Source organism: Stegostoma tigrinum, chromosome 7 (assembly GCF_030684315.1).
Source record: "Stegostoma tigrinum isolate sSteTig4 chromosome 7, sSteTig4.hap1, whole genome shotgun sequence".
Classification (NCBI taxonomy): Eukaryota; Metazoa; Chordata; class Chondrichthyes; order Orectolobiformes; family Stegostomatidae; genus Stegostoma; species Stegostoma tigrinum.
The window spans coordinates 43,346,402-43,373,985 of record NC_081360.1 but is presented as its reverse complement, the minus strand read 5'-3'; the positions used below and the strand labels follow the sequence as shown (position 1 = coordinate 43,373,985).

The window sequence follows — 27,584 nt, the reverse complement described above, 5'->3', positions numbered from 1 at the left end:
CACTGTGCAGCACTTACAACATGCAAGGAGTAACAGAGCCAGATAATAGGTGACCTAGACAGGGGATAAAGAATGGTCTATGATTAGATAGAGACAGGATTAAATTCTCTCTCAGATTGTTTGTTGGCAGGTTCAGTCCAGAAAATTATTTTTCCAACATAACTATCTGAAAGAACTGTATAGCTTTGTTACGTCCACGGCCTGAAAAACAAAAAGAGAAAACAGCTTAATTGTCTCTTCATTGCAAACATAACATGACCTGAGCTATCTTTGCAGGTGAATGCTGAGAGATTAGCTTTATCAATTAGGCAGCTGGTTACATTTTGAAATCACTTGACTATTCTGTAACCTGTTTCCAATGACATGAAACTTAAAGTATGATGGTTAATTTTATAAGTAAGCCAGTGCTTGCAAGTCAAATCATGATGTAATGGTGCACAAATTATAACATCATTGCAATTTCCAGCAGTTTTTGAGATTCGAATTTTGGCAAACACAGTCACTTCAATGATACACATTAGTTTCACACCATCCGCATCGTAATTGCAACTTAAAGAGCCACATTTAATTTCAAGTTTAAAAAGTATTCCAGATGGTTGCTTTGTCGTGTGACTGAAGTGTTCAGAGGACAGTTGGCTCTTCCGTTTGCGTTAAAAACAACTGTGCCGCAACGCTCTCAGTGGTGACTGAAGCTTTACACATATTTAAATACATGGCTGCTGAGATAGTGAGCCAGGGCAAAAAACTCACATGGTTCTAAATTTGGTATGAATAGCAAAGTGGTACTTACAGGAGAAGGTGGTCATAAAAGTGATCAGAGGATGACAGCAAAGGATCTTAACTGTCTTTAGCTGCAACAATTGGGATAATTCTACTGATTATATCATAAGAGCAAAACAGATTAAGTCATTTTGAGTACCAGTTCTACACATACTTCATTGCTCTACATCAAAATACGTTTGCATGCTTTTAGGTTGTGGGGAGAAGGTTAAAGAAGAGACCAGTGATGCTAATATATAGTGACCCCTATACCATTGTGCAAGAGCTGAGAAAACAAAAGCCGAACTGGCCATTGGGTGGCTTTCAGAGCAGTCAAAAAGAAGTGAAATTGAAGACATGCAGAGATCTGTGAGGGCTCCAAACCTGGAGGGAATTAGAAAGAGAAGGAACAACAGGTCAGAGAGCTCTAGAAAATCAAGAAGAATTTAAACTGAGGTGCCACCATACAATGAATCAAAGTTGATCAATGTAATCCAAGATGATGGGTGAATTGAAACTTGATCCAGATTAGGCATGGCAGACCTTTTGGATGAGCTCAAATACATGGATGGGGGGGGGGGGCGGGTGGAGAGCAGTAGGAGTACCTTTCAATAGCCAGGTGTGGAGATGACAGAGCTTGGATGAGTGTTTTAACCCACAGATAAGCTGAGCCACTGGTGCAGAAGTCAATGTTACCAAAGTGGAAACAGGTAGTCTTGCTGACACAGAGTTTAGTCAGAAGCACACCTCGGTGTCAAAACTGCAAACAGTTTGGCTTAGTTTGAAAGTTTCCTCAAGAGATGGAATATTTTTGGTATTTGGGAATGTATTTTGTGGTTTAGTCCCAGTGTTTACTTAAAGAGTATGCAGTCTCCTCGTGTTTCCTGTTTGATCAACAAATGTGAAAAATTTACTGGCAATGCAAGAGTTGAGGTGGTGCATGTGCCAAGGTATCTGTAGAAATTGATGTATACTTGGATAATCACATGAAATCCCAGAATGCAGCTAAGACATTTCATTGCCAGAAGTCATGATGACACAGCAAGAAGTCAAGTTATTACAGTTGATTTTCTGACTTATGACTTGACAACAAATAATAGAACCAGCTGTGTGCTGACTCATCCACTATTTGGGCAATGGAAGCATTGGTGCAAGGCGACATTGGCACCATTAAAGGCAGTTAACAGAAAAGATCAGCAGTGATTGGTGACTGCAGTCACAAAGGACACTTCTTGTGATTTCAATTTGGGCCATTTCGCCACTGGGCCAGGTTGAAAACCGAGTTGGAGAATCTAACAAAGCAGCTCTGGGGAAAAGAATGGTACAGATGTGGTTCCAATGACCAAATTAGAGAGCAACAGGAAGCTTGAAATATCACAATACACGCTGCAGGAATAGAGGGATCTAGCATGTTGTTTTCATGAAAGGAATCACAACAGCAGATTTGAAAGGGAGAAGCAAAGTTCCTGAGAACGGGAATCTACACATCTATAAACTAACACTGGAAGCATAAAGGGAAACATGGTGATCAGTAATTTAGTATGAACAGAGTGAAGGAAGAGGAAAACTCAGGAATGCATGAGAGAATATGACAGCAAAAGCATGAAGACATGATTTTTGGGTGAGGGGACACATGGATGGAAAATGGCAGGAAACTGAACAAACCATCTTAAATCCTTGCATGAAAGGAGTCCAGGAGCTCCTAACCCTAATTGAAAGTGAAGGTGGAGGAGGCAGGATTTTAGATTTGTCAACAGTTTTGGCAGATGACAGCAGGACCTGGTTGTATGGTACATGCGGTCATTAGAAGTAGCTACGAATGGCTAAACCAGTTGTTTGTCATAAACATGCAAATCTGAATGCCTTAGGAGTGAAGATGAAGGCTGTGCTGGGATAAATAATGAGAGAAAATTTTGGTTTAATTGGGACAAGGGCAAAACAGTATTTGATGAAGCAGCTTGATTGTTTCAGAAATCTCATGGCAGCTGGTGGGTTAAAAAACAATAATTTGACTGATTAGGAACAGCAATTTTAACTGCTAGGGTTTGTGGGTGGGTGTGCAGGAAGGTGGAAGAGTGAGTTTTGTTCGAAATAGGTGGAATTAAGATTGGGAGGGGAAAAGAGAAAGTTGCTGCAAAATAGTGCAATAACATTATCAGAGACATGTGTGTTGATAAGATGGGATTAGCAAAGCCACGTGAAATAGCAGTCAAGAGGGTGAATGTGGATGATAGCATTTAAATGCACATTGATTTCAGTACCTTAGCGTCCTTCCTCAATCTTGGAGCATCGAAAGCACAGCAAATTAAGATGGCAGTTAAAATCACCAAAAGTAAATTGATTAATTGAGAAAGTGATGGAGTAAAACATGTATGATGCATACGTCCAAATCTAAATCCACTCGGTGAAGAGTGTGTGGAGTTTACAGGGAATGAAAATCACTAAAGAAATTGTTCATGCTGAAGGAGGACATCAGTGAAGATATCAGTGAAGAATAGTTATTTAGGCGGTCGGGAGTGAACATGGGTTTTAAAGAAAAGGTGAGAGGTACAGAACAAGCTGCTATCTTGTATGGAGAAAACAGTCTCAGAAATCTAAGGGTACAGACCAAAGTGCGATTTCAGTTAAAACAGCAACACATGCTGATTTGGGCGAGACAAGTAACAAAACCGGATCAGCCAAGTCGGCTTTAGTAAGGGGGATAAAGTGTTATTATCCCTCGGCCAAATTCCCAGACTGAATATGCTGATGACGAAACTGCAAGAGATTTCTGGCTAGATAGTAGGTGGGGTGTTTCAGTAGGTCTTCCCTTCCATCAAACTGTGTGTTCAATTGTGCAATTCTGGCTGTGAGCTATGAATGAGATATGAGAAAGGAAAAAAATACAATGTATTTTGTCTGTATTAATTGCTTTTCTATTCGTAAAACTTGATTATAACCTTAATTCCACTGAAACACTTGGTAATTCAAAGCACGTGTAGGTTATCTCCTAGCACAGAATCCACACGTGAATATTCGGATGTGCTTCCATTGAAAGGAAAAGAAAGCACCATTCTGAAGCTGCAGCAGTGTTGTAGCATAAATCTGGAGCAGGGATCCAAAAGTAATCTCATTTATTTCATTCCAGTCAGATTATATTTCAAACCTGAAATAACAGACGTCGAGCTATGTACTGAAGAATCTTGGATTCTAACGGGAAATATGCCAACCTGTGGTATCACTGCCAAACAATCAAACTGTGTCACAGAATGCTCGAAATAGCACGTCTATTTGGAACTGATGTAGAGCAGGAAGGTGTTCATTTAAAATGGCAACTGAAAAATTACATCCTTGAAATTGTTTGCTTGATTTTTTCCCCCTCTCTGGTATTTGTTCCAACTCTCAATTACTTCACTCAAATCGACATAATGAACACTTGTTAACTCTATAAAAGAAACTGTTATCGCAGTGATGAACCGACCGAATACTACGGGAGCAATGTTTCTCGTGTCTTATAGAACAACAATGTTACAAGTAAAAAATGACAAGTGCCTAATTCTTTCAACCCGTAAAAATCAGAACTCGGGATATATCTGTGCAATAACAGAAACAAAGTAATTTTAAGCAAGGCTAAGTATTTGTATCCTCAACATTTAATGCAATAAACTAAGAGGGTTGCAGTGCAATCATTTACAATATGATATTTCAACTTGACTGAAATGGGGATAATTTCATAAAAATAAACCGGGTAAACCGTTTCAATTCAATCAGAACTTCAAGTAAAAGTTAAAATGACACAAAATCCTTGTTGCATGCGATTATTTTCATAAAATATAACGACAGTTAAAAGCCTCAATTGATACTGGAAAAATGATTTTGTTAAAAACTCAAAATACAATCTGTAATCAAAGTTAATATTGTTTCTGAAAGAAGATGCATCCAAATCATTATAACGTCTGGCCAATTTATACTGTTACCAATGCATGATTGATACACACAGGACAAAGGGTGTGCATGATAAGGAAGTGAAACACTGTAGAGATGTCGATGCAAACAATGGACGAAGATAACTATGAATTAACATCATAGTGAGTGACGAGTGATTCTCTTACCAATTAACTCAAACTAAAACCACCTCAGCTATGATAGGAATTTCAACAGATACAATTTCATTCAATGCATTATGACATGCAAACCGATACAGTAATACGTGCAGATTAAAAATCAATGCCGAATATCACTAGTTTTTCATGGCATCTCAATGTTGAGTGTTGCCTTTTTGTGTGAAATGCCTTGCTACTTCACACCGTTACAGAACATAGAACAACACAGCACATTACAGGCCCATCGGCCCTCGATATTGCGCCGGCCTGTGAACGAATCTAAGCCCCTCCCCCCACACTATCCCATCATCATCCATCTGCTTATCCAAGGACTGTTTAAATACCCCTAATGTGGCTGAGTTAACTACATTGGCAGGCAGGGTGTTCCACGCCCTTACCACTCTCTGAGTAAAGAGCCTGCCTCTGACATCTGTCTTAAATCTATCACCCCTCAATTTGCAGCTGTGCCCCCTTGTACAAACTGAAGTCATCATCCTTGGAAAAAGACTCTCACCGTCCACCCTATCTAATCCTCTGATCATCTTCTATGTCTCTATTAAATCCTCTCTTAGGCTTTTTCTCTCCAATGAGGACAGGCCCATGTCCCTGAGCCTTTCTTCATAGGGTCTGTGCTCCAGACCAAGAACATAGAACAATACAGCACAGTACAGGCCCTTCGGCCCTCTCCTTTGCACCTTTTCCAATGCTTCCACATCCTTCCTGTAATGGGGCGACCAGAACTGTACGCAATATTCCAAGTGAGGCCGCACTAGAGTTTTGTACAGTTGCAGCATAACATCATGTCTCCGGAACTCAATCCCTCTACCAATAAAACCTAACACACTGTAAGCCTTCTTAACAGCACTATCAACCTAGGTGGCAAATTTCAGGGATCTATGTACATGGACACCAAGATCCCTCTGCACATCCACACTACCAAGAATCTTTCCATTGACCCAGTATTCTGCCTTCCTACTATTCTTCCCAAAGTGAATCAACTCACATTTAGCCGCATTGAACTCCATTTGCCACCTTTCAGCCCAGTTCTGCAGTTTATCCAAGTCTCCCTGCAACATTCTTCCACACTGCCCACCACTCCACCGACTTTAGTGTCATCTGCAAACTGAGTAACCCATCCACCTATGCCTGCGTCCAAGTCATTTATAAAAATGACAAACAGCAGTGGTCAGAAAACAGATCTGTGAGGCACACCACGAGTGACCGGACTCCAGGCTGAATATTTTCCAACCACCACTCATTGCCTTCTTACAGAAAACGAGTTTCTAATCCAAACTGCTAAATCTCCCTCAATCCCATATCTCTGCATTTTGTCCAATAGCCTACCACGTGGAACCTTATCAAAGGCTTTACTGAAGTCCATGCACACCACATCAACTGCCCTACCCTCATCCACATGCTTGGTCACCTTCTCAAAAAACTCAATGAGGTTTGTAAGACACAACCTGCCATTGACGAATCCATGTTGACTATCTCCAATCAAATTGTTGCTTGCTAGATTATTGGAGATCCTAGTTCTTATAATCCTTTCCAAAACATTTCCTACAACAGATGTAAGGCTCACTGGTCTATAATTACCTGGGTCATCTCTACTGCCCTTCTTGAATAAGGACACAACATGTGCAATCCTCCAGTCCTCTGGTACTAAACCTGTAGACAATGAGGACTCAAAGATCAAGACCAAAGGCTCCCACCACCTCCTCCCTAGCTTCCCAGAGAATCCTTGGAAAAATCCCACTTCTGACTTTTACTGGCCCTATTCCTACCCTAGTCTTCCTCTTATTCCTCACATACCTATGGAAAGCTTTAGGGTTCTCCTTTATTCTACCAGCTAATGTCTCTCATGTCCCCTCCTTGCTCTTCTTAGCTCTCTGCTTAAATCCTTTCTAGCTAATCTGTAACTCTCCATCGCCTCATCTGAACCATCTCGTCTCAACGTCACATAGGCCTCCCTCTTCCAAATAACAAGAGATACAATTTCTTTGGTAAACCACGGTTCCCTTACCTTATCACTTCCTCCCTGCCTGACAGGGACATACCTATCAAGGACACGCAATGTCTGTTCCTTAAACCAGGAAAAAGTTCTGTGCACATTACATGCTGGGAGTACGAAGGGGGAAATGGGTAGTTTATCTGAAAACAGCATTGGATAGAATTCCTAGTGTCTTAAAAGCATCCCACCCAGACTCATCACCCACACCCCCACCCTGTATTCATGTCACTCTGCATTTCCCAAGGCTAATCCACACACCCCTGGATACTGTGGGCAATTTAACATGGCCAATCTAACTAGCTTGCACATCCTCAAACTGAGAGAGGAAATATGAGCACCTGGAGAAAACCAAAACAGACAAGGAGGCAACGTGCAAACTCCACACAGTCGCCCAAGGCTGGGATTGAATCCAGGTTCCTGACGCTGTGAGGCAGCAACGCTAACCACTGAGCCACCGTGCCGGAGCTCTTCAAAAACTGAGGAAAAAGTCCTGCAATAAACCTGATTATGAAGAGCTTCATTTCAAGATGCAGTTCTGGAACTTACATTTGAGGAGCTGCTGATACAACAGCTGGCTTTTTAAAAGCAAAACTGCTGTGAGGTTTCATTTGTGAACAGCAACTCAAGAGAGACAGTAAAACCATGACGCAAAACACAGAATATGGCACAAAGTGGGCAGGCCGTTTTCATGGTATACTCAAAATTTCAATGCCACCCCTGTACAAGTTCACAAGAAACAAACTGAAGAACCTTTATTCCTCAACTGCAGTCTTGCCCTTGATTTTTGTACAGTGTTCCATATCATTGTAAAGGTAATGTGCTTACCCAGAAAATCACATGGTTAGATTTTGACATTACAATTGGGTGACATATGTTTCATCATTTTCATCCAAACACATTGCTTTTCTATTGCAAAATGCAGACAAATAACAGATGACACAGCAAGCATAACACAACCGTTGAAGAAGCAAGAGGCTGAGAGAAGCACAGCTTGCTGCTGACCTCAAAGAAAGTTGTCCAAAAGATCTCAGTATATCTACGGCATGGGTTTCTCCTTTCCCATTGCCAATTTAAATCAGATGCCAAGGAAACACATTCTTAAGGCAGCAGCAGTGATGTTAACAATCATGGTAAGCAGCCAATCACATTCAAGTATTGCGACAGAAAACCAAGAAGTGAAGAGACTCAATCCTTCTACTTCCAACTCACAAATTGCAATAACTAAATATATGGTTTAAGCTTGGGTTTTGAAGCTAAAATAGATTTGCCAACTGTAAAATATGAAACGTGCAAAAATTAAAGTGAAGATATTGAACATTCCATAATTATGAATTAAGCTGTTTGGGGAAAAGAGGATGCTTAGGAGTAATTATGAAGTTGGTCATCCATTCAAAATAGCATATTCACAAAACACAACATTTCCAAGCACATAACAATTGAACGTTCCATCAGTTCGTAGATTTTCCAATAATCTCAATCAAGGGACCTTCCAAAGTACATCCTCTTGTAAAGTGCAGAATGTTTGATAACATTTTTTTGCCGTTATTTGCACATGTGCTGATGCCTGACCATCCCATTACTTTCAGTGGAGTAATGACAATGAATGCCTTGTTTGGCCAATATTTCCATGCAAAGTTCACAAAAAAATATCAGAAAAGTAGGAGATGGCAATTGAAAAACACAAGAATCTGAAAAGATTTGACAGAATGCATGTGGAAAGATCATTGCAGGGAAATCTAGAATTTAGAGCTGCTGTTTCAAAATATAGGGCCATCTGTTTAAGACAAAGATGAGAATATTTTTCTCACAGATAATGATGTATCTTTGGAACTTGAGATGTGACAGAAACAGAATCCTTTAATTTTTAAACAGAGGAAATAGATGGATTCTTGATAGCAAAGGAGTAAAAGTTATCAGGGATAGGGAGGAATATGGAGTAATCACATCAACCATGCTATTGAATGGTGCAGCAAACTCAAGGTTGATATGACTGATTTCTGCTCATTTGTTGTCTCTGAAACTTGAGACATGTCCTGGATGAACGTTAAAAAATTGCACTTCCTGACAATAATGCCAAAATTTATAACCAACATCACTATTACAAATTATATTGTCAGCATATGCTGTTTGTTGGAAATTATCCCTTAGAAATTAGCTACTGCACTTCCAACATTAGAACAAGAGCATTTTGTTGGCTCTCCAGAAAGTCAGCACTTCCGGACATTGTGAAAGGCACTACATGGAAGTCCTGATATAGTTGGTCATGTAGTCAATGGTTAGGGGACATGGGAGGTACACATATTTTGCAGGGTGAAGTTACAGAACACCTTGCACTTTGCCACATTAATACATCTCAACTTGTAATAGCAAGGCCATCAGAGACACAAGGTGATCCTGTGACTTCTCTGACAAACAGATAGGTATTCTGCAACAATTTAACCCACTTGTTCCAATGCTCCAGGGACATCAACTTAACTTTCACTGTGGGGGGAAAAAACATTGGGGTAAAGCATCTTGAATACATCTTTGCCTTAAACTGCAATGTTAAATGAAAATTGGGTTTTGTTAAATTCAGTTGGCTTTGTCAGAAGGTAGCTGTACCAAAGTAAGGAATTTTGAAATATGTGGATAACTGCTGTGCCCTCGATGTTTCAGTCACCTTAACAGTATCCAAGTTTACAACCTGTTTTACAATTCATTTCAGTCGGCAAATATGCTTTCAATTTGTTGATCGAAGTGGTGTCCGATTTGTTACAGTCTGCCATCTGGAAAAGGTTTTTGCAATTTCATGATGGATGTGCTTCAGGTTATAAAATTGCACAAAAATCTACTGACGCTTGGTTGAATACAATGATCTGTATATTCAATGCAATTATTCTGTTTGCTTTTAACAGAATTATCCATGAGCTGAAAATAACTAAGAAATGGCTGCATCAATTTGAAAAAGATTGTTGTTCTGCATCATCTTACTTCGAATCCATCTGATTCAATTTGGCTGGCCTTTAAATACTGGTACCAATGTAAGGCCATTCAAAAGTCATCACCTGTTATATATGTGAGAGATAATGGGAACTGCAGATGCTGGAGAATGTACCCATTCTGCATGTCACATCTAATTCGACTTGCCCACAACTGTAAACAACAACTTACATGTATTTCATTGCTTATGATTGGCAATGCACCACTGACAGAATATTTGGTGTATATTTAGTCAAGCAAGTCGAGTGTACTAATGAAAATTAAACAAAATGAGCCAGTTTCAGTGAAAGCCCCCGACATATGAAAACATGTCTATTTTTCAAAAGACCATCTCAATTGCTATTCAGATACCGGAATTTTGTAGTTTGCTTTCCCTAACATGTTTGGGAGCTTTAACAAACATAGGATGTAATGCAGTACAGATTCTCCCCAACGTAGTTGCTTCCTTACTGCAACTGTGCCAAAAAATTGAGCATTTATAACTTAAACTGTGAGAAATTGATGTACAAGTGAATATCATCAGTCTTAGGTGCACTTCCAAATTCCTAACACACCAAATTCTTCTTCTGTATTTAGATAAAACCATTTCCTGAAATGTGAACACTGCCTCAATAAATGGAAAGCCAAAGCACAGTTACATTAAACTTTTCTCAGTATGTCACTTCAGGTTACTACTTTGAACTGAATGAAGAAAATAACTCAAACAAATCAGCCATTTTAACCTTTGACAATTGAATGGTCATTGGTCACATATTAGTTTGTTCATCTGACAAAATTTGACTTTTGGCAAGCAAAGAACATTGTCATCATGAGCAAATGGAACATTCTTAGGGAAGACTCAATTTAATTTCTCATTTGCTGATGTAAAGGAGCTGTATGCTTTTGCATGTGCTTACTCCAATGTATCACCAAAACATACAGTTCTGTAAAAGGTAGACTGTGTAAAACATTTCAAACATTTAGATACAAATTATTGCTATACCTTACTTGTCGCATGGAACAAATGTTTGGTCTGATCACTTTCCACTCAATATTCCAAAGTATATTAATCAACTGCATGTTCTGAATTTAATATCCAATTAAAAACACGACATCTGTACTATTCAGCTCATTTCCAAAATGTCTTATCACCAAAAAATTCCAAGTAGGCTGGAAACATTAATTGCATGCCTTTTTTGGTAGGCAGCTTGTTATGCCTTTTTTTTCTTTTCTGCAACTGACCCTGGCATCAGACATAGCACTTGCAGGAAGCTGAGGCCTAACTTTACACTTACACCAGTATGGCTTGCAAACACCTTTCAATCAGTACAAGAACAGCTTGAACTTTCATCCAAGATGACTCCACTTGGTATTCCCTGTACATTATACGATCAAAATCAGGAACTCAATAGCGAATTGAACAATGTTGCGATAATAAAACATTCAGCGTTTCATAGATATATCATTTTTGTGTGACACTTTGTATATTTAGTGAAACTAAAGTACAGTGGGACTGAGGATTGCTCTGTGAGGAGCTTATATGAGTTCAATTTACTAAATGGCCTCCTTCTGTGCTGCAAATGACTGACTTGGCATAATGGTACTTTAACTAAGACTAGCTACATGGTTTCTGAAAAATAGATCTCGCTAAGATTTGAAACCTAAAATGGTTTTCTGTTTAAAAAGGATAGTCAGGCACAGATTAAAGCATACAGCTCCTTTAATTAAAAGATGCTACAAATTAATATGATCACATCAGAAACATGATTAACTGTACAATTTTAAGTACTCTGAATGCATACATTATTGCATACTAAGTAGATTAATTTCTGTTTAACTTGTATTACTGTATACATACTTATATGACGTGATTGCAACCACAAACTCGACAGATCAATCATACTTCAAAACAAAATCAATACATTCATGTTTCCGAGTTACCTGAGATGACCAACTCGATCAAGAAGTTCACGTTTTATTTAAGAATCATTAATAAATCATTCCCAAATTAAGAACTCTTTAGGAACAACAAAGTGAGACATTTTTGCATCTTCAAGTCACTGCACAGCTCACCCATGAAACATCACGACACGCACAGAAACTCAATTTATGTTTTTCAAGTTTTAATCCGTTCGAAGAGTTAGATAATGCTGCCTGGATTTCCAACATAACTCATAATGCTCGTTAAAACTGCTATCTGTCTGGAAACCAGTTTGTTTTGTATTTAACAGAAGTAAATAATTCCTATTAGATACATCAATGACAGAGTAAAACCGATCAAACATCCTGGCATTCAATAAACCCTATGTTCTGTACAGACATAGTTGATTTGACCATTTTGGGGACAGAACTTTGGAATGTAACAAAGATTCTCATTTATTCAGCTAACTGTGAAATCAGCATTGCAATAACCAAGTACTTTAAGACAGTTTTGTGTTTGTTTTGGATACTTCTACAAAATAGATGGAAACATAGGTGCAGAATGTGTCATGCAGGTTCAGATTAGTTTTACCATTTCCACAGTCATCCTTCAAAGGTCTGCTCGAGGCAACAGCAAAAAATAGTGACAAGCAATATTTCCCTGCTTCTCTTTTGAACATTCCTTTTCCTCTCAGCTATGTTCCTCAGCACAACATGAACTTTGGCTGCTACCAGTCCTCCTTCATTTCATCTGTACACACATTCCCAATTCACCAAGCAGTGAAAAAAAAAGTATATTTAACTTATTTTTCTTTCTACTGCTCCCGACTCTCTAAGGAATCCTACGCCAAACTTCCAGTCAACCTCACTTCTCGTTTCCCATCATCCTTGCCTCACTATCTTTTACCAGTTTTGTTTTCTTTCCTGCCTGAGACAACTGTGCTGCCCTTCATCTTCTCATTTCACTTTCTTTTCTCACTTAACAAGATTACAAGTCCTGTTCATCAGTCTCCCCCTCTCCATCATCCTCTCCTTGCCTCCCCATTGCTTTCACTGTTCTCCCCTGTCCAAAGTCCTAACCTTCCAACATCTCTTTCCTCAGTCTCAATTTCCTGCCCTATTCTTTGATCACCCTCTTGAACACCATCTATAACTGCTCAAGTTGCTCTCTCCTGTGCATAAACTGGCCCCAGCCACTTGAGTGGGGGGCAGATAACTGTAGTAGAAAGTTGAGGGTACTTCGCTGGTGCAAAATTTAAAAGGTGAAATAAGCACGAACTTCAGAATCATTGTAATGATGCAAGCCATGGAATCAATTCACTAAATGTGGTGGGGGGCAGCTGCTGCTTTGATATGATTGCATTTCTACAAGTGTCGGAAACACCAGAGTTAACAATGACATACTGAACACACTGCACACAGTTGTTCACAAACCTCACTTCAGTTTAGGTCCCAGTCATGTGTTTACTAGTCACATGGCAAGTCATTTGTGCTTTGATGTGACAGGGCTGGAAAGTTGATTGATATCATTCAAACATGGAATTACAGTAAAAACAGGCATTGATTAAGCAGGCAGCTGCATGTTCAAGTATTTGAGAGACAAAAATTCAGATTCTGATGAGTAGTAACTAGGATTTTTGAGAAAGGTTCACAGTAGAAGATTTAGAACATAGAACATAACAGCACTGTACAGGCCCTTCGGCTCTCGATGTTGTGCCGACCTGTCATACTGATCTCAGGCCCATCTAACTTACACTATTCCACGTACGTCCAATGACGACTTAAATGTACCTAAAGTTGGCGAATCTACTACCGTTGCAAAGCGTTCCATTCCCTTACTACTGAGTAAAGAAACTACCTCTGACATCTGTCCTATATCTTTCACCCCTCAATTTAAAGCTATGCCCCCTCGTGCTTGCCATCACTATCCTAGGAAAAAGGCTCTCCCTATCCACCCTATCTAACCCTCTGATTATTTTATATGTTTCAATTAAGTCACCTCTCAATCTTCTTCTCGCTCATGAAAACAGCCTCAAGTCCCTCAGCCTTTCCTCGTAAGACCTTCCCTCCATACCAGGCAACATCCTAGTAAATCTCCTCTGCACCCTTTCCAAAGCTTCCACACCCTTCTTATAATGCGGTGACTAGAACTGTACACAATACTCCAAGTGCGGCCGCACCAGAGCTTTGTACAGCTTCACCATAAACTCTTGGTTCCAGAACTCGATCCCTCTATCAATAAAATCTAAAACACTGTATGCCTTCTTAACAGCCCTGTCAACCTGGGTGGCAAATTTCAAGGATCTGTGTACATGGACACCGAGATCTCTCTGCTCATCTACACTACTAAGAATCTTACCATTAGCCCAGTACTTTGCCTTCCGGTTACTCCTACCAAAGTGCATCACCTCACACTTGTCTGCATTAAACTCCATTTGCCACCGCTCAGCCCAGCTCTGCAACTTATCCATGTCTCTCTGCAACCTACAGCATCCTTCGTCACTATCCACAACTCCACCGACCTTAGTGTCGTCTGCAAATTTACTAACCCATCCTTCTAGGCCCTCATCCAGGTCATTTATAAAAATGACAAACAGCAGTGGACCCAACACCGACCCTTGCGGTACACCACTAGTAACTGGTTAAGCAGGAGCAGAAGACAGAATCTGAAGGAAAGCAGTTAACATGAACTAACGTGGAAGGCTGGGATGTTAGCTATTTAATGTGCAAAGTGTTGAGGAAGAGGTGGGTCCCAGTGGTGAGCTGAACTTGTTAACGGAGCAGGCAAGTTAAGAAATAACAACAAAAAAATCACAGTTCATGGGAACAGAGAAACAAAAAGAAATGAGGCAGAGGCAGAGGGCCAGGAATTTGATAGTTTCAGTCTAATAAGGAAAACGTTTATGGGATTCTCACACTTCTTGTTAGAGGCGATGGTAAAAGGATAGGACAAATGGGTTTAGCTGGGTCATGTTGTACTCCTCGAACGGGTTTACAGTTAGCATGGACTGGTTGGACCGAAGGGTCTGTTTCTGCGCTGTCTGACTCTGAATTTGGACAGGAATTTTGTCAGACGGCAGCAGAATCTGCCAGTTCCTGGTCCAGTCAAATTGCAGAGTGAACCAAGTACCACATATGTGCTAAACAAGGACATTTTCCAACAGACGAACAGCGAATTGTCTTGCCCTGACTTGCAAAGATAACACATTACTGAATTCCTTACAACCACCACCAGTCAAAGTTCAACATGACCTGCCAAATTCAAATCTGGCAAAGTAAAAAGTAACATTCTGCAAAGCGATTATTTCCTAACTGTTACTTCCTGAGCTCTCAAAGGCTCTCTACTGTCAAGAAAGCTTGCAAAGTGTGATTGGCTTTCTTGTCATTCATTTGGGCAGGTGCAGGTTCATCACCAGTCAAGGAGCTTAGTGTCATTCTGGACAAAGCAACCTACTTGACTGGCCCTCAGCCACAAAGTACAACCCGAATTGCACTTAGGCTGTGATGGACAAACAAGATTGATTGCAACAATGACTCTTTCTTCAGTAGCGTACTGCTGAAAAGATCATTTGTTGCCACAGTGTCCAACTACAAAATGACCTTTTCCAACGCACAACATTCGCTGGATACTGCTCAATGTGTGATGAGTTACGTTGGCAATCAATCAATCTAAGGTAAAAACAAAGTGCTGGAGTAACTCAAGTGGTTTGATAACATTTGGCAAGACAGAAACAGAGTTAACAGTTCAAATCCACTGTGGCTCTTCTTTGGAGCTGAGGTTCCCTTGAATTCCACTAAAACAGTCTTATCAAACTCAAAAAGTTAATTCTTATTGTCTCCACCAACTGCCAGATTGGCTCAGCACTTGCTAATTTCCAGCATCTACAATAGTTTCCTTTTAACCAATTTAGGATCATCAGTTGAGCCCTCCTTAGGGTGCACTTGTGTACTGGAAGCTACATAGGGCCTTGTTAGCAGACAGAAATGACATATGCATGTACAATGCCTGTTTCAACTCAATGAAATATGTGACAACCACTCTCTGGGCAATGCCCTGACCAAAGTCAACTTGCCTGCCTGGCAGCTTAGCCAATCATTAACTGCTACATTCCCCATGGCAATGTCCCTAGCAGAGTCCACTTTCCAACCAAAAAGCACTACTTCCTGACACAGTATAAATGTTGGTTTCCCCTTTATTGGTACTCTGACGCATTGCCCTGCTTAGTGGAAGATAAAAAGTGACAACATAATGCGTCCTTTGTCAGAAATGCTCAAATTTTGTACTACCAAATGCCTATCGATCATGGTCCTGATTTAAAAAAAGAGAACCGCAATAGTAGCAGATAGGTTATACTATGATAACAGCCAAATTCTCAAGACATTCACCATTCTGACTTGGACCTACTATGACATTCATTCATTAATCATGTACTTAGATCTGACAACTCTCAAGAACAACTGAATGAGCACCATCTCTATCAAAAGAACATTAGTCATTATCACACTGCACAAGGCACATGTAATAAGTGTCACCGTACCATCATTACTCTCTTTCAGGGAATTAATTGTCAAAATGAGCAAATACTGCAATGCGATTTGTGGAATAGGTATAAGTATACTACATTTAGATGATTTTAATTAACTATACTAAGCTAAAAACTATTTGAAAAATGCTTAAGTGGTTCATCATAAACCCATTTAAGACCATAATAACCAGATTTTATAAACCTTTCACAGCTGCCAATCTGCACTTTCAGTCCTAACTAATTCAACAACATTGCGAGCATATGTCATTTGCACACTTATTACCTCAAAGCAACAGCATATTATGGCTTAAAATTTGGCCATTAATAATAAAGTCAGAGTCATATGGCATGGAAACAGACCCTTTGTTCCAACTCATCCATACTGACCAAGTTTCCCAAACGAAACCAGTTCCACTTGCATGTGTTTAACCACAGCCCTCTAAACCTTTGATAATTATGTACTTGTCTGAATGTGTTTTAAATGTTCTATCTGAGCCTGCATCTAGCACTTGTACTGGCAGTTTATATCGCGTATGAAACACGCTCTGGGTAAACAAGTTGCCCCTCAGGTCCCTTGATAAGAAGTCTCTCCTCTCACCCTAAACACACATTCACTAATTTTGAACTCATCAACCCTGGAGAAAAGACCTTTGCTAGTCACCTTATCTATATCCCTCATGATTTTATAAACCTCTAGATAATGCCATCCCTCAACCTCCGATGCTCTAAGTGACAAAAGTGCCAGCCTAACCATTTAAGTCAAATCCTCCAGTCCCAGAAACATCCCAGTAAATCTTTCCTGAACCCTCTCCAATTTAATAATATTCTTTGCAGGGTGACCAGAACTATACACAGTACTCCAAAACTAACCTCACAGATGTCCTGTACAACCTTAACACAATGTCCCAACTCCTATACTCAATGGCTTGAGCAATGAAGGCAAGCGTGCTAAATGCCTCTTAACCACCCTGTCCAACTGTGACAAAACTTTCAAAGAACTATGTACTTGAACTCCGAAATATCTGTTTGCTAACACTACCCAGGGTCCTACCATTAACTGTGTAAGCCCTGACATTGTTTCTTTTATCAAAAGGCAAGACCTCACATTTATCCAAATTAAACTCCATCTGCCACTCCTCAGTGTACTGACCCAATCGAGCGAGATTCCTTTCAAATCTTAGATTACCTTCTTCACTGTCGACTACACCACTAATTTTGGTGTCATCTGCAAACTTACTAACCAGGGTTTCTAAATATATAAAGTGTACAAACATCATGAGATGTCCTTAGCATTTCAGTAGAATGGTGACAGCGTCTAGCACTGCTGCCCCAGTGCCAGAGAGCCGGTTCAATTCCACTCGAGTGACTGTCTGTGTGGAGTTTGCACATTTGCCGTGTCTGCGCGGGTTTACTCCGGGTGTTCCACTTTCCTCCTACAGTCCAAAGATCTGTAGGTTAGGTGGATTGGCCGTGGGAAATTCAGGGTTAGAGGGTTATGGTAGGGGATGGGTCTGGATGGGATGCTCTTTAGAAGATCAGTACAGACTTGATGGCTGAATGACCTGCTTCCACTCTGTAGAGATTCTATGATTCAGTTGAGAAATCTCAGTAGTAAAAAGGTAACCTTTTGGTTTCCACAATACTGCTCTGAACAACTAATTTTATGTTTGTATCAAACTTTATAGTGAAATCATAGAATGAACAGCATTACATTTTAAGCATTCTTAAGTACGTTAACACCTTTCATTTAAGTTGTAGTGCAATGTTAGTGCTTTGAACTGACTTGTACTGACTTGATCAATCCACCCATAAATTTACAGTAGTCAATGTTCATTGCCATTACTTCAGAAAAGGCACTTTGAAGTAATAATCCTAAATTCTACTATACACCTTGACTGTGAACAAAACAAATTCTATTCTGGATATAGCATTCTCTTTCTATCTCAAATTCACCTTTTGCATACTTGCAATTTGATTTAATTACCTTCACAGTATGTACTTCAAGTAAAATAAAATACATCTACTTACCAAACTCAAGGATCTATTTGTTTGACATTGATTTTTAACCTTGCTCATTAATGGTAAAAACAGACCTTACGAAAACCAAAACATAATACAAATTGAACTATAATGACGCTATAATGACGCTTGATAAAATTCTTCACAGGTGTGACATATCTGCACGATTTTTATTTCAATTGACAAACAAAACATTTACATGGAGCAAGAGAATGTCAAATCCTCTATAAATGCATTATCAAAGATATCACTGTCCACAAAATAAATCTGCACATCTTTCAGATTTGTCCAAAAGGAAAAATTGTTTGAAGGTATTTCCTCAGAATTTATTTGAAATGCAGATTTTTTTAATTAATTACAAAATATGACAACTGGAAACGGCAGTTTTTAAGGTTCCAGTGGAAACTACGTACAGATCAGCAGTTCTATGCAAGACGTGGTTCCTTCTGTTTTGGCTGTGGCCTTGATACTTCCCCAAGAGCTTTGGCAATGCAGTTTTTCAAATAATAGCACTAAATTCTATTTAGTGTCTTCTTGGGGAACTTTCTCTGCACCTATCTTCGTCCTTTCTGTAATCCTTAGAGCGCTCAGCATATCTGCTCTCCTGACGGTCATGCTTTCCTGATCGCTTATCCACTCCATTTTTGGGGCGGTCCTCCTCACTGTTTCTTGAGGTCATTTCCTTGCGACTTCTCTCTTTAGATTTTGACTTTTCTCTTCTTCGACTGTAGTGATCATGGTTATCTTTACTCCTGGAGCTGTTTCGGTCATTTTCAGAACGAGAATGGTTTCTTGTGTCTTTTCTGCTTTCAATACGTTTATCTGAGAAGTCTCTGTGTCTATCATGACCCCTGTCCCGATTAGAACATTTCCGATCTCGTTCGTGTATTTCTTCTCGATCATGCCTTGTCGATTCATCTCTTCTATCTCTGGACTGTCTGTAAGTTCTGCCACTATTTCTATCTAGTTTGCTTTCCTGCTCCTCACTGCTGCCACAATACCTGCTTTCCTGCTCTTTTCCAGATTGCTCTCTCTCACTTGGTTGTTTTCTACTGTCCGCCTTTTCTTGCTCTTGGTTTTTATTCTGTACCTTCTTGCTCTTTGAATTTAAATCATCTGTTAAGAAAAGAAGTCAATAACTGTAAATGTACATGTTTAAATGTTTTCCTGTTTGGCTACGTTATCACAAATTGAGATACATGTACTTTTGAAAAGGTATAGATAGATTTACATAAACTTCATTTCAAATTCAAACTAAATTACATTAATTGTACATGCCAAATGAGGAGCTGCCATTTTGCATGCATCTGTCCGTATGCTAATTTAAATTTCAGCCTAATCGCTGATTGTCGTTATATTAATCACAATTTCAATTAGAATTTACAAAAACAAAGAAATAACTGGGGCATCAGAATTCAACATGAACAAACACCTGTTTTATTACCACGTAACTGCAGAATTAACAAAACTAGGCTTCACATCGTAATGCACCAGCAAAGCAGTAAATATGATATTTACCTTGTGGCCAGGGAAAAGTGGAAGGAATATAGTTCCCTAGAACTTTCCAGAAAGAATGCATTACAATGGATTGAGTTGTTCAGTTCAGTAAGTCAGTCCTTGTACATATTTAAGAATCTGGGATAAAATGCAGTTTAGGTGCAACAGTAACTTGCATGTTAACAAAGTGCATTTGGGGAAGCAGGAGAACTAATATCACCTTCTAAAAAATGATATTCTCCCAATGGCTCAGATTTATTAAGGTAGTGGACATGAACAGTAGTTTCAACAGATTGCTTGCAGCTGTTCAGGACTATTAGACAATCTCATTGTGTATAAATTTACATTACTTTCTTCATTTCCTAGTGCCTATTTAATACTAAAATTTATCAGTCTTTGATGAGTCTTCAATCCATTTTCTTCAATTTCAACCACAGAAGTAAATGGAACTCATCTGTTCAGAATCATCTGCCCTTTGAGGCACATTTACTTACTTGATGCTTTTTATCATCCTTCAGTGAAATGTGCAATATGACCTGTCCCACTCAAAAAATATTAGCCGGAGAGCTAAGAACAAATTTAGCTGTCATAACATGAAGTTATTACACTCTCCAATATCTGTTTCAAAAATTCAGAAGACAAATAGGAACATCCATTCAATGGTACATTAGAAAATCTGTTTGCGAGTTTTGAGAAGATTTGTAGCTCAGGTTGAGGTTCTGGATGTGAGTTTGCTCGCTGAGCCGGAAGGTTAGTTTTCAGACATTTCGTCACCATTCTAGGTAACATCATCAGTGAGCCTCCGATGAAGCGCTAGTGTTATGTCCTGCTTTCTATTTATCTGTTTAGATTTCCTTGGGTTGGTGTGTCATTTCCTGTTCTTTTTCTCACAGGATGGTAGATTGGCTCCAAATCAATGTGTTTGTTGATGGAGTTCCGGTTGGAACGCCATGCTTCTAGGAATTCTCATGCGTGTCTCTGTTTGGCTTGTCCTAGGATGGATGTGTTGTCCCAATCGAAGTGGTGTCCTTCCTCATCTGTATGTAAGGATACCAGTGATAGTGGGTCATGTCGTTTTGTGGCTTGTTGATGTTCATGTATCCTGGTGGCCAGCTTTCTGCCCGTTTGTCCAATGTCGCGTTTGTCACAGTTCTTGCAAGGTATTTTGTAGATGACGTTCGTTTTGCTTGTTGTCTGTATAGGGTCTTTTAAGTTCATTAGCTGCTGTTTTAGTGTGTTGGTGGTGTGTTGGTGCTGACAATCAACCCAAACAAACAGACAAAATGGGCCCAGAAACCATAACCGCTCTCCCCTACATCAAAGACACTTCCGAAATGACTGCCAGACTACTCGGACCTCTTGGCATCAGGGTAGCCCCTAAAACCCACCAACACACTAAAACAGCAGCTAATGAACTTAAAAGACCCTATACAGAAAACAAACGAAACGAACGTCATCTACAAAATACCTTGCAAGAACTGTGACAAACGCTACATTGGACAAACAGGCAGAAAGCTGGCCACCAGGATACATGAACATCAACAAGCCACAAAACGACATGACCCACTATCACTGGTATCCTTACATACAGATGAGGAAGGACACCACTTCGATTGGGACAACACATCCATTCTAGGACAAGCCAAACAGAGACACGCACGACAATTCCTAGAAGCATGGCATTCCAACCAGAACTCCACCAACAAACACATTGATTTGGAGCCAATCTATCATCCTCTGAGAAAAAGAACAGGAAATGACATGACCAACCCAAGGAAACTGAAACAGATAAATAGAAAGCGGGACGTAACACCAGCGCTTCATCGGAGGCTCACTGATGATGTTACCTAGAATGGTGACAAAACATCTGAAAACTAACCTTCCAGCTCAGCGAGCAAACTCACATCCAGAAAATCCGTTTAATTGAGCACACAGAAATAACAGTAAAGCAGCTCACCCATGCTCAGTTTGACAGGCTGTAAAGATCCATTTGGTGTTAAGGATCTGTCTGTTCAGGTCAAGTCAAACAGATTCACAGTACAGCCATCTGTGGCTTAACTAAAGATACACCTTCCAAATTTTTCCTTTTGCACCTAAGTATTACGATTCAGTTAAACTCAACCTGTCTATCATAATGCATAAGAGAATGAAAACACAATTTCTGATGGCATTAATTCAGCTTCAGATTTCCACTACAAATTAAATTTACATACTTTTGAAGAGGTTAGATAACCGAAACTGTTTGAGTTACATTGTATATGCTATTCTCCACTAAACAGCATTTTACAATGCCAACTTGTTCTTTTGACGCAACAGACGAGAATCATTATATGCACAAACAATGAACAGATATTAACAAAAAAACCTGTCAATAATTTATGTTCTATCTAAACTGAAAAATGTTAAAACCTTTTAGCACAACAGGAGAAATTACCTGCCCAATTCCTATTCTCATTACATAATGTGATAGTCAATTGCAGGGCCAAGTTGTTCAATTAAGGTTAAAAACAATGTTCTAGTCATATGCTTGCTATTTGTATTTTGGCATTCTTATTCCACAAGAGAATGTTGGAGATCTTGAGTTTACTGCATTTATCAATAAGTAATAAAAAGACCAAAACCAGAAAATTCACCCCAAATACTAGTCCACTGGAATGGAAACATGTCAAAAGGAATGGCAAAAGGGAACACCGCGTCAAATTTACTGATCTTAGCTGAAGCTGGCATGGGCAGTAAATTGGGTCTTTTGAGTCTTGACAGTAAGGAAGGTTAAATCACTGCTTTCAGAAATCAGCGGTAGGAATTTGAAAAATTTATCACAAAACAACAGCTGCCATGGAATGATCTGTCAACTAACTGTCGAGATTTTCGGCTAAAGGGAAAGGGAAGGGGAAGACAAAGACAGAAAATGGAAATAATGGAGAGATCTGAAGGTGAGCACTGTAAGGATTTTCAGCTTGGAATGATAAAATGTTTCCAAAACTTTTGGCAGACATTCTGAAAATGTTACAATGTTAAACCATGTTGTACAGCCTGCGTCCCGTAACTGTTCAAACGGTACAAAGGTCAAGCTCCTGTGTCTGAATACAGTCTTTGCAAAACAACGTCCATTAGGTTTCAGCTCCAACATTTCTAAGATCTGAAATGCCTCTTGAAATGGTTAATTTACCAAATGCACCACACCTCAGTTTATAAATTACTAGAAACTGCATTAGAAGTCCGGTCTCCAAACATATCACATTTGCGAAAATAGATTATCATTTAACAAAATGAATTTTCCAATGTTAACAATACTGTAGAGGTTTCATATTATACTTGTACTTTTCCAATCACACATGAAAAAGTCAAACTTGAAAGATTCTCTCAGTTACTATGAAGAGTGAATCAATGGAATTTCAAAATACAGTTTTTGTGCAACATTTTGGCACAAATTTGACAGCAAAATCAACAGTATTAGATAAAGATCATTTGTGTTTTTAGACAGTAAAGGGATGCATGACTGAATTCTTTTTGTGTGGGGCAGAAGGACAAAAACACAGTGAAAAAGTACAAACCTGAAACACTGCTACTGCTGCTAGAAGATGAGGAGTCACTGTCGCTCGAGGATCCAGAACTGCTGTCACTGTCGCTGCTGCTGCTACTGCTGCTTTCAGATCCTGAATCAGTTGAAGAATCTGAATTGGATGAGGATGAGGATGACGAAGAATCTGATGATTCAACATCCTGTCGCTGGGTCATTATTATTTTTGGTGCATTTTTCAAGTGTTCTCGCAATTCATCTCTGAAGTGGAAGCATAAATCAAATATTATTGGAGCCAAACACAAATTAAATTAAATACTGGGTGAAAAGAAATTACAAGTAGAAATAGGCAGGTTTACATACGTTAGTCCTCCAAGACCAATAGAAGTAAAAAAATTTATAGCAAATCGCGTATTGCGTGGATTATCCCTTGGAAAGAGGCCTTCAAAGAAAGGCTGTAATGTCCTAGGAAAAACATTTGATAAAAAATTAATCCTAATAATAAAATTATGTCAATTCTTCTGCTTTGTGAATCTCACAACAAGCAAATTATATACTTCAATTAAAATAAAATCAAAAATCTCGTACAATATATTCAAGTGCTCAACATCAAACTTCATGAATTTCTTATGAAGATAGTAGGAACTGCCAATGATGAAGAATCTGAGATCACACGGTGTGAAGCTGGATGAACACAGCAGGCCAAGCAGCATCAGAGGAGCAGGAAAGCTGACATTCTGAAGGGTCTCAACCCAAAATGTCAGCTTTCCTGCTCCTCTGATGCTGCTTGGCCTGCTGCGTTCATCCAAGCTCACACCGTGTGATCTCATGCATTTCTTGTTTGTTTGTGTCTAATTAAGTCAGCTACAATCAAATTTTAATGGGAAAGAAGAGTTTCATTTCCAACTTTGCGTAAATACAGCTTCAGATGTAAATTTGTTACAATTCAATCCGAAATTAATTTCAGACGACCTTGGAAACATTTAAAAACATATTCTGCACAAGTTAAAACGTTTCTTTCAATTATAACATTGACACTTTATTCTCTCTAATTTCAATTACTGCTCATGATCTGTTGCAGCACATGGTCCCTGTAACATTGACATATACACTTCAAAGGCAAGGTTGCTTGGCATGGACCTAACCTGTTGTCTGCTATACACATGACCAATTACTGTGTTGCTGCGCACATTTTTCCTCTTTTTTCATTCACAGGATGTGCTGGGCCAACATTTATTGTTCATCTCAATGTGCCCCTGAGGGGATGGTGCTGAGCTGCTTTCTTGAATGGCTGCAGTTCATTTGTTCTAGGTGGATCCATAATTTGACTAGCAAGAGGCTTTCAGGATTATGACAGAGCAATACCAAAGGGCTACTGGGAACCTATTGCCTACCGGAACACTGGCTCAGCCCTTCAGAATATAAATGGTGTACTTCAAAATACATTAATTATGCATTTCTTGGGAGCTGGTCAAAGTGTTGTAAAGGATATTATGTTCTTCTGCACTTTCTAAAGGAACCATTTATGACTTCTTCAAAAAATGAATGCTTTCCATTGGACATGTCACTTTTTACAGCTAAGATGTTTTGGGGACGAGCAGACAAACCAGAACAGAATTTCAAAATAGCTTGGACACTGTTTCAAGTCCTGATAATACCACGATAAATGCACATTCAATTTCGAGAACATTCAGGCTTGGTTAACTCCACAGCAAATGTCAAAATCATTTTAAGTCATGACAGGAACAGAAGCAATATTCCCAGTTTGGTAGGACCTGTGTTCTTAAATCATATCAGATTCAAAACATCAACTTTTTGTCTGTCCACAAATGCTGCTAGACCAGCTGATATTTTCCAGCATTTTGTCTGTTTATTTCTAGCATCCACAGTACTCTGCTCTCATTTCAAGTCACTGTATTTGCTATTTACGGTGGAGATGCTTTAAGACACAGGGGATTTCTTATCAGGGCCATCTCAAGAGTGGCTTACCAGTTAAGGGACTTGATTCAAGTCACTTTTCAGCAATAAGAAACCGCCCAGGGTTTAAAACCTCATTTGCCCATAATTTTCTTAACCAAAAACAAGTGAAGACTTGAACCAAGGGCTACCAAGGATTTTCCTGCTTTCCTGTGATGCCAAGAAATGTAGAATTCCCTTCTTCCTGTGAGCTGGAAAGGTTGTGTGCGATTTGACTTCAGTAAAGTCCAACCCAATCATTCATACTGGAGCAATGACATGAATACAAATTCAACTGTTCAGCCTTCTCTGCTCTGCCTTTCAGTAAAATGATTGTGGCCTCAATTTCTCAAGTCCACCTGTCCTTTAACTCGTGGATGGTCACAAATCTACCTAGCATTGCCCTGAAAGCATTTAATCCCTCACCTCTGATGCACTCCATGGTAGAGTTCCAAAGACTCAAGATTCTAAAATTCCTCATCTCCTCTTCAGATAACTGTCCCCCCCACTAGATTTGTTCTATCTCACAATGGGAAACTATCACCTCAGCATCCACCCTGTCAAATCCCCTCAGTATCATATATATTTAATTCTTCTGAACTCCAATGAATACAGGACCAGCCTGTCACTCTTTCACACATGCCGAGTTCGAAAAAAATTTCTAAGTACTGTTTCACACTGCGTGCTTTTGAAATAAATAGGCATTTTTGTTAAATAAAAAGGTGGTTGGAACCAAATCAGTTAACTGTTGTAGTTATGACACCGAGTATTTAAATGTCACAAGAACACACTATCATGCAATACAGTTTGCACTTACATGTCTTGTAGCCTTTGATTTAATTTGGGTAGCCCCATATATTCACAAAGCTCTTGAAAAAGTATCTTCACAAAGATTCTGCTGGAAGATGTTGTTGTTTCTTCACTTAAATGGATACAATCGAGTACCTGCAAAAAGGTAGAAAAATTGAACTGATACTTGAACCTAAATGTTACGATAAATTTACCACCTTGTTAAAATTCCAACATTGCATCTGCCATCAATATCATAAATTTGCGGCACATAAATGCACAAGGAGAATAACCACAACTTAATTCTTGAACATCATATTTCCAAAGTTATTCTAAAGTACTTGTTCTTAATAGGTAAACAATGGGTAGGTAACCCGAACGTTGTCTGCTCACCTCCTCAGAACTGAGTGAGCCATGATCCAAATTCAGCGTGTTGAATCTACCCACTTTCAAAAGTAAAAGTGCCATAGTGAACTAACTCAGTGAAAGCTGCAAAACTGAAAAGTAGTACGAGTTCCTCAGAGGTGAAAGAAATGCTCCATTTTATCGGTTCCCCTCCATATGCAAATAAACATGAAAACTGGAAAACGTAAAAGTAATTGTTGCCAAAGCATCTTTCTGCAGACATGTACAAGGATAGCGGCATTAAATAAAATTAATGGCATCCTCATGTTTTACGGTCAGAAGTACAGAATTTGCAAGTTGATTGTGAATTTATATATGAATCTTTAAGATTATAGTTTGAGTCATGAATAGTGTACAGCATCACATTGTAGAAATTTTACTGAGATAATCATAGTACTGCAGCAATTATGCAGAAGCTACTGGACATGAGAAACTACAAATATAAAGGATGTTCAGATTTTGAGTCATTTCAGTTAAACAGATGAAATATGCTTGAAATTGCTTTGTGACGGGAATCAAAACACAAAAACCGATGGTTGGCAGTTACTAAGTAGTTTCGACTAAGTGCCTTAGATTTAAAATTAAATACAAGAAATTTAGCACAGCAGGAAGTTTAAAAGTATCAAATACTTTGTTAAAATGACTGTCTGAAGTAGAGGTGTTACCAATGTTTAAAAACAGGTCAAACACTCAGCAGAGAAGTGGAAGACAAAGCATCTTGGGGCAGAGAGTACAGTGGATGAGCATTTCAGTGACACTCAAACAGATTGGTTGGGCCAGTTTTCTGTTGTAACTTCTATGTATTTCAATTCACCATAACTGAGATTCAACAAGATGTAATTCCTTTAGGAATTTTGGACCAATTTAAAATGTTCAACACAGCTGCTGTGAAGGTTTCCCTGAGCAAGCTAACTACAGCTCTTTAGCTCAAAGCAGCTCTTCCCCTGCTCCTGGCTGAGTGAAACGGACTGATCCTTGAAGTTCTCTCTCAGACGTCAGTCCAAATAGATATCTAAGACATAAGCAAAATAGTAGCTGGGAGAAAATTGTGACGTACTATGCTCAGCTGACATATTTTAACATTAGCACCCTTACAACTCACTGATTCATGAAGTTTTTGTGCAGCTCCTTTAACGTTACAA

At 39.2% G+C, this 27,584-nt stretch overlaps 1 protein-coding gene across 1 annotated transcript in view; it reads right to left on the bottom strand.

The window, feature by feature from the left end:
• Positions 1–18,413: 18,413 nt before the first annotated feature.
• cwc22 (CWC22 spliceosome associated protein homolog) overlaps positions 18,414–27,584 on the bottom strand; it is a 77,707-nt gene continuing 68,536 nt past the window's right edge. Inside the window, exons 18-21 of the mRNA XM_048534201.2 lie at positions 26,066–26,193; positions 23,656–23,757; positions 23,327–23,553; positions 18,414–19,391 (exon numbers count right to left, since the gene is read on the bottom strand). Of these exons, the coding sequence (XP_048390158.2) occupies positions 18,799–19,391; positions 23,327–23,553; positions 23,656–23,757; positions 26,066–26,193 (1,050 nt within the window). The 3' untranslated portion in view covers positions 18,414–18,798. The remainder of the gene's footprint in view (positions 19,392–23,326; positions 23,554–23,655; positions 23,758–26,065; positions 26,194–27,584) is intronic.